The sequence below is a fragment of the Scleropages formosus genome, chromosome 10 (genome assembly GCF_900964775.1).
Source record: "Scleropages formosus chromosome 10, fSclFor1.1, whole genome shotgun sequence".
NCBI lineage: Eukaryota > Metazoa > Chordata > Actinopteri > Osteoglossiformes > Osteoglossidae > Scleropages > Scleropages formosus.
Window position 1 is genome coordinate 19,417,665 of NC_041815.1, and position 12,932 is coordinate 19,430,596.

The 12,932-nt window shown below is 45.1% G+C and overlaps 1 protein-coding gene across 1 annotated transcript; it reads left to right on the top strand.

Annotated features, from left to right (window-relative positions):
* The first annotated feature begins 82 nt into the window (after window positions 1-82).
* Window positions 83-9,729, top strand: prss16 (serine protease 16). Its single transcript, XM_018742918.2, has 12 exons — window positions 83-560; window positions 2,260-2,435; window positions 2,747-2,846; window positions 3,170-3,299; window positions 3,491-3,614; window positions 3,807-3,884; window positions 3,996-4,043; window positions 4,443-4,727; window positions 5,247-5,388; window positions 6,364-6,543; window positions 6,726-6,877; window positions 7,184-9,729. Exons 1-12 carry the CDS (start codon window positions 500-502, stop codon window positions 7,238-7,240), a joined length of 1,533 nt encoding a protein of 510 aa, XP_018598434.1. The 5' UTR covers window positions 83-499; the 3' UTR covers window positions 7,241-9,729.
* The last annotated feature ends 3,203 nt before the right edge of the window (window positions 9,730-12,932 follow it).

The following is a 12,932-nucleotide window of genomic DNA, read 5'->3' on the forward strand; positions in this document are numbered from 1 at the left end:
TATAACAAATAAACACAACAGTGTGATCAACATCAGTGCGAATCTCGAATTGATTACGTCTATGAGGGAAAACTAAGGTATTTGTGGGTCTCGCTCTCTAAGTCGGCCTGGTTTGCTACGGTGCAGCTACTTGTTCTTCCTCATGTTCCCGTGTTTATTTGCTGAGCGCAGCGGTTCGCACATCAGGGCGTGGTCACGGCCACAATTTTCACTTTCGTTTGGCAGTGACGTTAAGACGTGGGAGCGCTGGCATCGCCCGCCCGACCGCTCGCAGGCACACTAACTTTCCTTTCCACGCACCGACTCGACTGCCAGGTCAAGTGCCCAAGTCAAGTGCTCCTCGAGACCCTTCCTGCCTTGTCGTCTCCCACGTGTGTGGCCCAGCACGAGCGGGTCACCTACAGAAGCAGCGTTTCCAGCGGTGCGCCGGCTCGTGTGCTCCGCTAACCGAGAGGGAAGTGGCTCCATTCCCGCCGGCGAACACGACGAGTCGAGCGTCATGATGAGAGTGAGCGCCGCTCTCTGCGTGTGCGCGCTGCTCGTGCACTGCGCCTCTTCAGGTGAGTGAGCGCGCGGGCATCCCGAACAGCTGTACAGCAATGACGGCAGCAGCTCCCTTGGAACATGAAAGTCCCGGGTTCGAATCCTAGTTTGATTGAATGAACTGACACGGTAAGAATGCCGTGCTGACTACTATAAACGAGTAAATCCAGAGTACGGTTGACAGACGTTTGTAAGTCTCTCTCTCACTCACTCACTCTCTCTCACACACACACACACAGTATGAAACCTCTTGTCCCAAGCGGGTCGCGGCGGGCCGGAGCCTAACCCGGCAACACGGGGGCCCAGGGCACAAGGCTGGAGGGGCGGGGGCGGGGGAGGGGACACACCCAGGGCGGGACGCCAGTCCGTCGCAAGTAAGGCACCCCAAACAGGACTCGAAGCCCAGATCCACCAGAGAGCCGCGGGAACCGCTCAAACTCGCTGCGCCACCGCGCCGACGAAAAAGAACAAATACACTAAATTACCGTAGAAAAAATTACAGTAAAAAAACCGTGGCCCAGCAGGGACTGGAAGTGGATTTCGTTCTTCTTTTACATTTTGTATATAGGTGTGGAATGACAGTAAGGGAAATGTAAGGCACTCATTCATTCATTGTGTCGTCTGAAAGCTGAGCCTCGTTCTGTTTATTATTATTTACTGAAATTAAGTGTTTCTACGTAAAACTCATTTGAGTTAAAGATTTGCAGGTATTCAGTACACATGCATGATTTCGACGCCTGTTCCTTGCTTTTAAGTAAACTGCAATTTTAGCACATGATAAGAGGCGAAACACGGACTCCGTGTCCTGGGGAAGTGCGTGTTTCCTGCGAGCTTACTGTAAAGTGTAAATCAACTTGACGCCAGAAGCAGTTTTTTACGAATTTACTAAACAAACAGGAAAAAATCAGTGTCTCTCCATTTGATAAATAATTTCTGAATGCTCAGAGACAGGACAGACTGTGAAGTTTAGGTCACCTTGGAAACAGGAAACATCTTGAGCTATGTAAAGAAAAGAAAAGAAAAAAATATGATGGTAAACATATTATCTTTGTCGCACCATCTCTCCGTACCACCAGTGTATTTTTAGCAAACCTGCGGGCGCGGTTTCTTACACTTCCGCGTTGTCCAACTTCTGGGCATGCGCAGCTCGCAAAGCAGATCACGTGACATTACGCAGCCACATAACTGCGAGTGTATAGGAATCACGTGCTTTTATCTGTAATTAACACGCTGTATTCTTGGAAATCCAATTTAAATAGCGTCACTCTCTGCATCTAAAAATTCGCATTACATCACACTAAAAATGTAAGGATGTACAAGGTTATTTCTGCCAGCAAAAATCTCTTTAACTGGAGAAAAACTTCACAAAACGGTATGGAATTCTCACACAAGTCATACCAAGCTGACTTTTCCTTGTGCTCGACTCAATTTGCAAACAATAGGTGTTTCCAATATGGACGTGTGTCATGTCCAAGCCTGCAGGGCACAAGACGCCCCTGTCAGCAGTTTAGCAAGACAAAGGAAGAGAAACCTAATCTTCTCCATCTGTCCTTCTTACTGTCTTTTTTTTCCTCCCTCAAATTGTACATTTACATCTTTTCATTTAGCACACGCTTTTCTCCAAAGCAACGTACCGCTCGCCATAATGTAATTGTAATCCGTCTCATTGCATCGCACATCAAATTGTAATGTTGCTTTGTCCTCATCGTCACTTAGGACGGGTTCTGAGGAGGATAAAGGAGCGTGTGCACAGGATCCGCTATGAGGAGGCCAAACGGCATCTGCTGCTACTTCCGGCTGTTGGAAAACAATCTATATCCACAGCCAAGGAGGGTTACGTTCCCCAGCCCCTCGACCACTTTGACAGCCAGTGCATAGAGACTATTCCTCAGGTAAAAACCCAGAGCTGTTTGGGACTCGTTGCCTGCTGGTGTAAGTTTTTCAGGAACATATGATCAGTAACACAACGCTCCAGCTGCTCGCAGCGCCATTACGGCCTACAGAGCACCCCCCACCCTGCCATTTCTACACGCGCTGTATGTTACCAAATGCTCATCTGCGCATCTGGTACATGTTCAGCCATATGAGAGTCCACAGTCCTTTTTCACAGTAATGATGTATAATCTAGTCTCGTACGAAAGGTAAAGAGCTGTATGGGGAATATTAAATCTGCACTGTGTTATTCCCTCCTTTTCACTTACAGAGGTTCTTTGTCAATGAGGCATTCTGGAAGCGTCCCCATGGTCCAGTTTTCCTCTACATCGGTGGAGAGAGTGCAATCTTAGAGACCTCTGTACTGCTTGGTGCGTCTTACAGTAATGTGTGAAAATGAATCATTGTCTTTTAATGACTAAACATTATATTACCTAACATTATTATGACACTGCCGTACATTTTTAAGCATGTAATGTGTTAAAATATGTGTTATACGTGTGGTCGTTTGTCACTTTCTGCATCTGTACGTACCGTTGCGCATGCACTCTGAGTCTGTCTACAGGATAGAGCGCGATGTGAGAATAAATTGTGTTATATTGTATGTAACCATACAGTAGACTAGTGCTGTGTAGATGACATCAGCTGGTTATGCTCCAGTTAAATCTGGCCCCACTTGTACTCCCTGCCCCAGGCCACCATGTGCAGATGGCAGAGGACAATGGGGCCCTGCTGGTGGCACTGGAGCACAGATTCTACGGGAAGAGCATCAGCCCCAACGGCCTGCAAATAGAGAAGCTACGCTTCCTCTCTAGCCAGCAGGCGTGAGTGCTGCGGGGAGGGCAGGGGGTTGGGGAGCAGGGGAAGCACTGGAGGTGGCCAGTGAATGGAGCGCACTCAGGATAACAAAGGGAGTGGGGAAGAAGCTGCAATGCAAAAAAATGCACCTATTAGAAGCCAAGTTTGGCAATGTATCTTATGGGTTTTTGAGAAAGTGATTTTTCTTCATTTCAAGTCTGGCTGATCTGGTGGCGTTCCATCGCTACATCGGTGAGCGCTACTCCCTGACTCACAAGAACACATGGATCAGTTTTGGGGGCTCCTACCCAGGAGCATTGTCTGCATGGTTCCATGGCAAGGTACATGCCCAGTCACCTAACACCCCCTAAGCACTGTGACCTGGAACACTCCATGGTCACACAGTATGCCTACAAGTTGAGAGACACTCAAGGTATTACTCCTACACTACTGATAATGAAGAACCCAGTGGGACTGGCCTAACCCTAACCCTAATGCTAACTTCACTCAAGCAGTGCTCTACCTAATTCCAGTTTCCTCACCTCGTCTATGGAGCGGTGGCCTCCTCTGCCCCTGTGAAAGCCAAACTGGACTTCTCTGCATACAACAAGGTATTGTACTAATATCATCAGATTCTGAAATACCCTGTTGCACATTCAGAAGCATCTTTATAAGCACTTAATGTGTTGTAAAAATCATGCATAAATCCTGTTTTGTTGCAGGTAGTGGGTGAAAGTCTTAATAATGAAGCCGTTGGGGGTTCGGAGAAGGTATTAGCTACTCATAGACTTGAAATGTATTTTTTTTTTCTTGTGATTGCAATTCCTTAGGGGGTGCGGTGGCACAGTGGGTTGGACCGGGTCCTGCTCTCCAGTGGGTCTGGGGTTCGAGTCCCGCTTGGGGTGCTTTGCGACGGACTGGCGTCCCGTCCTGGGTGTGTCCACTCCCCCTCCAGCCTTACGCCCTGTGTTGCCAGGTTAGGCTCTGGCTCCCCGCGACCCCGAATGGGACAAGCGGTTCAGAAAATGTGCGTGTGTGTGCAATTCCTAATTGTGCCAGTGTCTATTTGTTTGCTGTTTTCTTGATTATACTGCTTTATCTGTGATGTTGCAGGCCTTCTTTTGTGTATGTGTATGCCTGAGTGTGACATCTCTGTGCTTTATCCCCAGTGTGTGAACGTGGTGTGGGAAGCCTTTGCAGCAGTGGAGGCAGCCCTGATGGGAGGCAATGGGACCCAAGCTGCCAAAGATTTTGTGTGCTGTGGTCCGCTGGAGACGTTCAAGGACCAAATTGAGTTGGTTCAAAGTCTGGCCGACATCATCATGGGAATCGTGCAATACAATAAAGAGTGGGACTTCATGAGCATCGCTGAGCTCTGTAGCATCATTACCAATCGGAGCGAAGTGATCGAGCAGGAGGCAGAGGCCTACAAGAGGCTTGTCAAATTAGCATCGGTACGATTAGTGACTCATTAGCTGTCACAGATCTGCATATTGTTCCACATTTGTAAGTTAAAAAATGTGGTTACTGTTTGTTCTGGACTAGACCTGAGCCTACTGATGAGAAAAAAAAATTGTCCTAGCCCAATCCAAGGCCAACAAATTCTACGTAGGATCTACTTTTATTATTTATTCATTTTCACAAGGAGCTTCTTCAGAGAAGGTAGTGATGAGCTTGCATGTTTGCCTTTGTATTATTCCTTTTCTCTTGACATCAAAAATGGCAGTATGAAAAAAATCCATTTTAAATCTAAGATGTGTGGACTGCGAGTCTAAATTGGTGCTGTGTCCCATGAAGGGAGTTTTCGTATGTTGACAGCTGAACAAGCACCTAGGACTTCTTCTTCCTTCTTTCTTCTCTCTCTTACTATTATTATTATATTAGTCCCTCAGCATTTAGGGTTGTGAGTGTTATGTACTGAAGTTGAACGTATGAAAACACGTGATATTGAGATCATTCTATTGCATGTTCAGATATACCGGGAGAGACAGAAGCAGTCCTGCTTGCAGACCTCCTACAAGCGTGTTGTAGAGGAGCTGAAGAACACCAGCATACAGACCACCGGTGTGGGCGAGCGCCAGTGGTACTACCAGACATGTGCAGAGTTTGGCTTCTGTGAGTAAGCTCATACCGAAGGAAGGGCAAACCAGTCACTGCACTCATTTACACCAAAGAACCAGACCAGAGATCGTAGTTCTGAGAAGTGCAGAAGGTGGTCTAGTGGTTAAGGACATGGAATTGATTTCACTGTTTCAAGTTCCAGTTTAACACACTGCTGTAGTACTCATGTGAAAGGTAACTCTTTTATTCTGGTAGAATATCCTGCTTCTATAAACATATAGTCATAAAATTATAAACCACTTTGGGTGAAAGTGTTGAGTAATGAGCTAATTACTCTAATACAAAAACATAAGACAAAACTGATTACAAAATTAGTTTCTATTGTTCCTTTTCACATGTAACTGCAGTAATACAAAAATATTCACCGACAACCTGCAGAATGCGGCAGGGGGCCTTGAGAACTGTAAAAATTTTGATAGTTCACGTCCTCTGTGTTCCTGCTGTTGTACCCCTCAGCAAAATCTTTAGCAATAATTGCTTCAGTAAATATAGAGCTGTATGAGTTCCTCAAATCGTCACTGTTAAAAATCGCTAAGTAACAACAATATATAAACAGCATTTTAGAAATGCAAAAGTTAGCTAAATTACTGTCCTGTACCACTTATGATTAATTGCTCTTATAGTTTAAAATTGGATTTCCTCTAAAATGTCTTGGAATGATTCATGAAACATACACTTAACAGAACAATATCCCAGAAGTCTTTAATAAAAACATATTGTAGCATATCCTGTATTAGAGCATTTGGGAGAAATTAAACATAAACTCTCAGAAATTAGTTGTTCAGTGAGAGGTGAAAATAATGGATTGGCGGTTTTCTTTTTACTTCATGTCATAGTCATCTTACTAGAGTAATTTTATCGACAGTAAATCGGTCCACCTGCTGCTACAGGTGGGCTTTTCACTGTGTTTGTGCACACACTGTCAGTGTATGTCTTAAGAGCTCCTGTGTCTGTTTTGTGTGTGTGCAGACCAGACCTGTGAAGATGCCAACTGCCCCTTCTCCCGCATGCTGACCCTGCAGTCGCAGACAGAACTCTGCCCCCTGGTGTTTGGCATAAGTGAGAGTAGCCTGCCGTCCCACATCGCCTTCACCAACCGGTATTACGGGGCCGACCACCCCCAGACGCGCCGGGTACTCTATGTCAATGGTAAGATGAAGAGAGCATGGGCTGTGTTTTTTCTGGGTCAGTCAACAGGGTTTCAGTTAAACCATGTAGAAGGACAACAAGTAAAGGAGATGCAGCAGAACGTGTGCGTTTGATGACAGCGTTGGGAGTTTGTGGCTCTGAGAAATGGGATCCGGGTCACTGTAGCCTGTGCCCCCTTCCAGGTGATATCGACCCGTGGCATGAGCTTAGTGTGCTGCCCAGCGGAAGCAAGGGTGTCAGTAACAGATCCATCCTCATCAATGGCACTGCTCACTGTGCTGACATGAATCCTCACAGGGATGGAGACCCCACTGCCCTCAAAGAGGCCCAGAAGGTATGGTGGGATAGTGGGGGGGACGAAGCACAGAGGGAAGTAGAGGGTGCCTTCTGGGAGACAGACATAGAGAGGAGCACCACCTTCTACTCCCGATGTTATTAAAGAAGTCTTTTGAAGAGCTTTTGAGAGGGGTGTCTATTTTGATGTGCTATAGGAATGGTACAGGCAACAAAGTGTTGGAAATGAAAGAGAAAGATACTGGTTATGTCAGCGCAGCAGTGATTGGGCTGAATCCTGAGCCAGCTGTGACTCCTGTGCCAGCAGTCTCCCAGTCTCAGGGTGTGTCTCTGCTGATATCCCCAGGAGATTGAGAGACACGTGGCCCTGTGGCTGAAGACGGCCGCGTGGGAACTCATGTGACGCCTCGGCCCGACCTTGTAGCTGGCTCCTCCCGGCTACCCCAAGGGTCATGGCGCGCCACCATTTCCATGGGAAATTCCATCAGAAATGTATTGCCAGTCCTTCACAAAGGAGTGTGTGTGTGTGTGTGTGCGTGTCTGCGCCCGCGACTTTGGGCCGTTAGTATTTTGCAGAGAGTTGCGTGGCTCAGAGAAGCCTTTATAAATGATTATGACTAGTGACTTCCTCATATGATTAAGAATGCCCCTGAGGGCAAATGGCATTCTGGGAAAAGCCTGTTTCAGAAATATAACATCATTTCTATCCTCACCATCCATGCAAAAGAAAAAGGGCTCCAGTGCAAAAGTTATGTGTGTAGCATTTTTAAGTTTTTTACAGAACGAAACTATAGGGTTTTTATACAGTGTTCAGAAATGAGCGTCACATCCCTCTATTGCACTAAGTTATGTTTTGTAATTTGTAGTTGGAATTGTGCCAGTTATATTGTGCATGAAGTACTTTTCTTCAGATAACTCAGTACACTTCAGTTTGAAATGGACTTTCTTTTCCCCCCAGTTGCATCAGAGAATAATTATGATATATGTATGCTGTAAGGTGTACATTTCAACCTTGACTCAAGATAACATTTACAACAAGAACCTCATCAATGTATCACCTCTATGGGTGTGCGAGCAGGAGTTTTGGTTCGAGACCAATGAGAGGTCTGCGTTGCGATGTAGTTGCTTCCTATTCCAGAGCGTAGTGCTGTTGCTCAGGGTATGTGAAAATCCACAGCGTGTAACAATCTGCCCTTTTCCGAACTAATACAAAGTCATGTAAACAGCTGGTTTCCTGTCCTTTTCCATTTAGTTTCTGTTAATGCACTCTTACGAAGTCTCACACGTTTGTTTTCCGCAAGTTTTAGGCCCATTACTAACAACTCCCCATTTTAATAAAAAATGAGTTTCATTTGTTTGCATAACTGTTGCTTGTTTTAAAAACAGGTGTTTGTATTTTGGGGGGCATGGTGGCGTGGCAGGTTCAGCTGGCGATTGCTGTGTGGCGGGTCTGGGGTTCGAGCCCTGCTTGGGGGCTTTGCGACATTCTGGTGTCTTATCCTGGGTGTGTCCCCTCCCCCTTCGACCTGAATGGTAACGAATCGAAGCTTCTGTTTCTCATAAGCTGCATTTACCTACTTTTCTTCCAACTTAGTTGTGGCAGGTTGTTTTCATTTTTATGTTTTATATAAGCACAACCAAAGCAAAGCACTTGTTCTTATGTGCATGCGGTGCACTACCTGCGTCTTTTCACTCTACGGAGGGAAAGGTTTCATGAGGTGATGTGTCACAGGCTGGGGCTGAGCCATCTGCAGCTCTTAGGAGGAGACCATCCCAGCCACTGCATCCACCCAAAGCCTGTGTATCGTTGCTTCTTCCTCACAGATAGCTGATGTAGAACGGGAATGATTCATACTCGGGTCACCACCGTGGGAAACGGGGCAGTTACCTGCTGCAGGGTGGGGAGGTCCTTCCAGGGCATCTGGTGGCCCCTTGAGGGTGCATTTTTTTAAAGTGGGTTATGAATAGTGTCTGGCAATCCTTTCATTCCCTTTATTAATAACACTGCAGTCATACAGGATTGTAAGACTGAGTTTCTCCAAAACAGAAAGAACGTGCTGCACTGGACATAGTTGTTGCAAAGAAAAAGCCCATCAATGGAAATGGGAGCATTTTTCCATTATGCAAATAATGTGTCTTTAAACATCTGACCATAAGGTAATGAATGTAGCTCAGAATGAAGCAAAATACCAACTTAACAGAAATTCGAGAACAAGTTAACACTACGAAGCACGCCGATATCACATGTGAGAAAGATTTTTTTTGGGAGGAATTGGACTAATGAGCGAAATGTTGCAGGTGCAAATGTCAAAAACAGCCACATAATTACATCTTCGCACAAAGTACTTAAACCGCTACAGGAAATATCCAGCTCTGTGGGTGAAATCGTAACTACAGAATTTTAGATGAGAGTACAAACAAAATAAATCCTCGCATTGTACAGTCTGCAAGACTCTACTTTTTTAAGGATGAATGGTGCCTCGGGGCAATCCAGCTCTCCATGATTATGTATAGATGAGGATAAGATATATGAGAGTGACTGCAATCTGGCCAAACCAGGGAGACATGGACCAGCCACGATTGGTCACCAAGTGGCCGCTGATACGTCAAAAAGGAAAAAATATTACCGTGTGGGCTGCTACCTTGAGGAATGAAACTGCTCGGCACGCTCCCTCGGATGGGCCGTATAATACAGCACACCTGCAAGCGTTTTTAGATGAAAAGAGGAGGCAAAGGCAAAATGTCTTTGTTCCCTGGGAGACCCTTGGATCAGGGTCAGGAGGCTCTCGACTATTTATAATGCTAAGCTCTACCTCTGTCTTAACAGGGAGTGGCTCACAGTTCATGTGCGTATGTGAATTGTGGTCATCTTCCTATATCGTCCTTTCGTGGGCCCCAGAAAGGAGCTTCATCTGCTTGGAGAAGGGTGGTGTTTCGCCGAATCTCCGAGACATCTCTGATGCTACTTTGGCTATTTCATTTGCGCTTTTAAAGTTGCCCTATTGGATCTGAATTGCTAAGAAGCATGTATGAAAACTGCATGAAAAAATGGGGTATTTGGGTAGTTTTTTTTCTTTTCCTCACAAGTCAGCAAGCATGTTTTATGACTTCAATAAAACTGTCATACACAGGCAAAGAATATTTAAATAATTCAACTTGATTTAAATCCAGTTCAATGGAAGGTTGAAAAAATACCTTTTTGATTCAAAGAAATTTTACATTGGTGCTTTTTAGTTTAAAAACAAAATGTGTGGGATTCAGGTTGGGTGAATGTGGTGGTGATGGGGTGAGGAGGAGGGGTAAGCGATGTCCTCCAAAGCCCATCTGTTTCCCCGTGGAATACAAGGGGGTCATTTTGGGAGGGGTCTGGTGTCGTACCCCTGCTGCTCAGCACTGCCCCTTACTGATTGATGATCTCCACTCCCCCAGGGCCACTTGGGTCATGACCTGCCACCACTGACCCCTCCTACAGAGAGTCCTCAATCACCCTCTCTCCTGGACCATTTTCCATACATACAGGGAGGCTCACTGTGGCGCGCACACACACACACACACACACACACACACACACACACAGTGTGATCATCTTTGTCACAGTAATCATTGTCATCGTAAAACAATAATGCCCTTCTTTTAAACACATATAATGCTCACAGAAATCACTGATAATGGCAATGATACCTAAAAGAAGCCACACGCTCTCATGTTCACACTGACACATTTCACTTCCATTCTGCACAGTTATTCATGCACACATTTGTATAAATACTCCTTTATTCAGATGCACACATTTGTAATTCTTATTCTCTCTGGACACGCACATTTTTATCTATGTGGTAATGCAATCATTTACATGCATGAATATATATAGCAACCAAGGACACAGTCCATATATAGAACTTATAAGTGCATCGACTGATTAATCAACCACCAATCAAGAACAGACATTAGCCATTCTGATCAAATATTCCTGTAATCAAGGGTGTAGGAACATTTTAGAAGTGGGGAGGGCATTTTTGTGGAGTGTGAGAGAATTTTGTGCAGGAAGATGCTCCATTTCCCCATTTCTCCCGACTCTTAAATAAGTGTGATCCACTCTAAGAGGATATAAAGATCATAAACAAGCAAAAATGAAAGTTAAGATTGAAAATTAAAGTGGGATGGGAGACAAATCAAAGTCTGGGAATATGAGGGGATATATCCACTCCAAGTTATAAAGGAGATGACACCCATTCCTCTAATTCCTGGGTACACCTGACAGAGGGTTCGAGGGTCCGTTCAGGATTTAACACGGCTCATGTGGTTTCACTAGAGCTACAGTACGTTTTCATAAAACACTCCCACTGCCGCTGAGTATTGAGGTAAATTATGCACCTGCTACTGGTGGCTATGAACCTTGGTTATATATGAATAATACTAATTTATAGCACAGCTCGGTGTTGTTCTTCAGAGTTTTTCCTTTGACACTCACAAAGATAAGCTAATACAGATCACCATTAGAGATCTAATCTCTTTGTTTCTCTCGCACGGAAAGGTTGCGGATTTCCGTCACTCTCTCTCCTACTTTCCCCCCTCTCTTCTGCTCTCTCCCTCACGTTCTCCATCAGTCCCACTGCCCAGCCTGTTCCCTTGATCAATGAGCAACTTCTGGAACCGCAGCCATTAATCAGGACCTATCGGCTATCTGTCTCTCGCAACAGCCAATCGCGGACCCCCGACAGCTGGCCCATGACAAATGGACCAGGGAGCGTAAGTGAGGCTATCCTCCTTTATCTGATCTTGGCCAGGTCACAGTATCGCTGCAATGCTGATTAAAAAACACAGACACTTACACACACACACACACACACACACACACACACACAAACGTGCATCCATCAGGGACTTGATCCTCATTTCTGAATCTCCAGTGATATGACACAGCTTCCCTGGTGGGGTGAATAATGACCGACTTCCTTAGAACGGTGGATCTGTGCAGCTTGGGGACAGCATGGGACCGCTGCGCAGGACAGCTTTCTTTTCCAGAAAGGACAACCTAGCTTCTTAGTCAGGACTAATCATCATGACTATTCAAGCCTTATCTTTCTCTCAATATTCACTCACCTTCAGAAATCAAAGTAAATAAGGAAGAGAAACTTTAACATTTCCGGTCTGTAGTATTTATTGTTGCAACTGTATTTATCCATGTGGTAAGTTGTGGTCGGATGAAACGGACCGCAGCTAAGATACAGTAAATTGAGTTTCCTTCCTCTCTTTCTCTTCCTTTTCTCCTCTCCCTCTGTCCTTTTCTGCACCTTTCCATCAATCATTGTGATCACCAGTGAAGGAGTATTAATCCCTGTGTCCCATCACTCACTCCTCGAGACAGATGAGGGAGAGGCACGAGGCGAGAGTGGGGGTAGTGGAAGCGAGAGCAGGAGCAGGGGATAAAGGAGAGCCTTGGATGGCTTTCTTATACGGTCTCTGCGAGACAGTAACACGGTTATCGCATAACCACAATACCACGGCATGACTGATGTATTAGCCAGGAAAACACTACTGAACAGTGGGCTTTGATTACAGCTCAGCTACTGTATTATTTTGCTCAGTCGGATCTGTGTTTTTTGCTTGCGTGTGTTTCACAAGGAGAGATCCCGCAGAAAAAATAAAAAAGCTTGTATGCCTTATCTGAATTTATTATTGTGTAGCTTATAAAATAAGACAGTAATGACTTCAAATGTCGTCAAAGTTTATTATTGCCTAGATGCTGCAGCCAATCTGGAAAAAAAAAATGTTGAGGAATCAATGATGCTCAATTATATAATGACATTAAAGGTTAGACCTGATGATGCATCCTGTTTAGGCACAACCATGCATCACACCCCCTGATTTGGGAATTTGATTTAATTATGTTGCTCTAATTTGCTGTAAGCAAGCACTTTTTTCTGAGACGTCGATGTAAGGCAATGTAACGGCAATATCACAGTCACCATTAGAAAACAACATTTGATTAGAACTTAGGCAAAGCGGTCACAGATTTTCCTCCGAAAGCATCCTGGAGATCTGAGCAACATTTCTAATTAATGTCGTGGAAGAACAAAATAGAAGCTAATAGC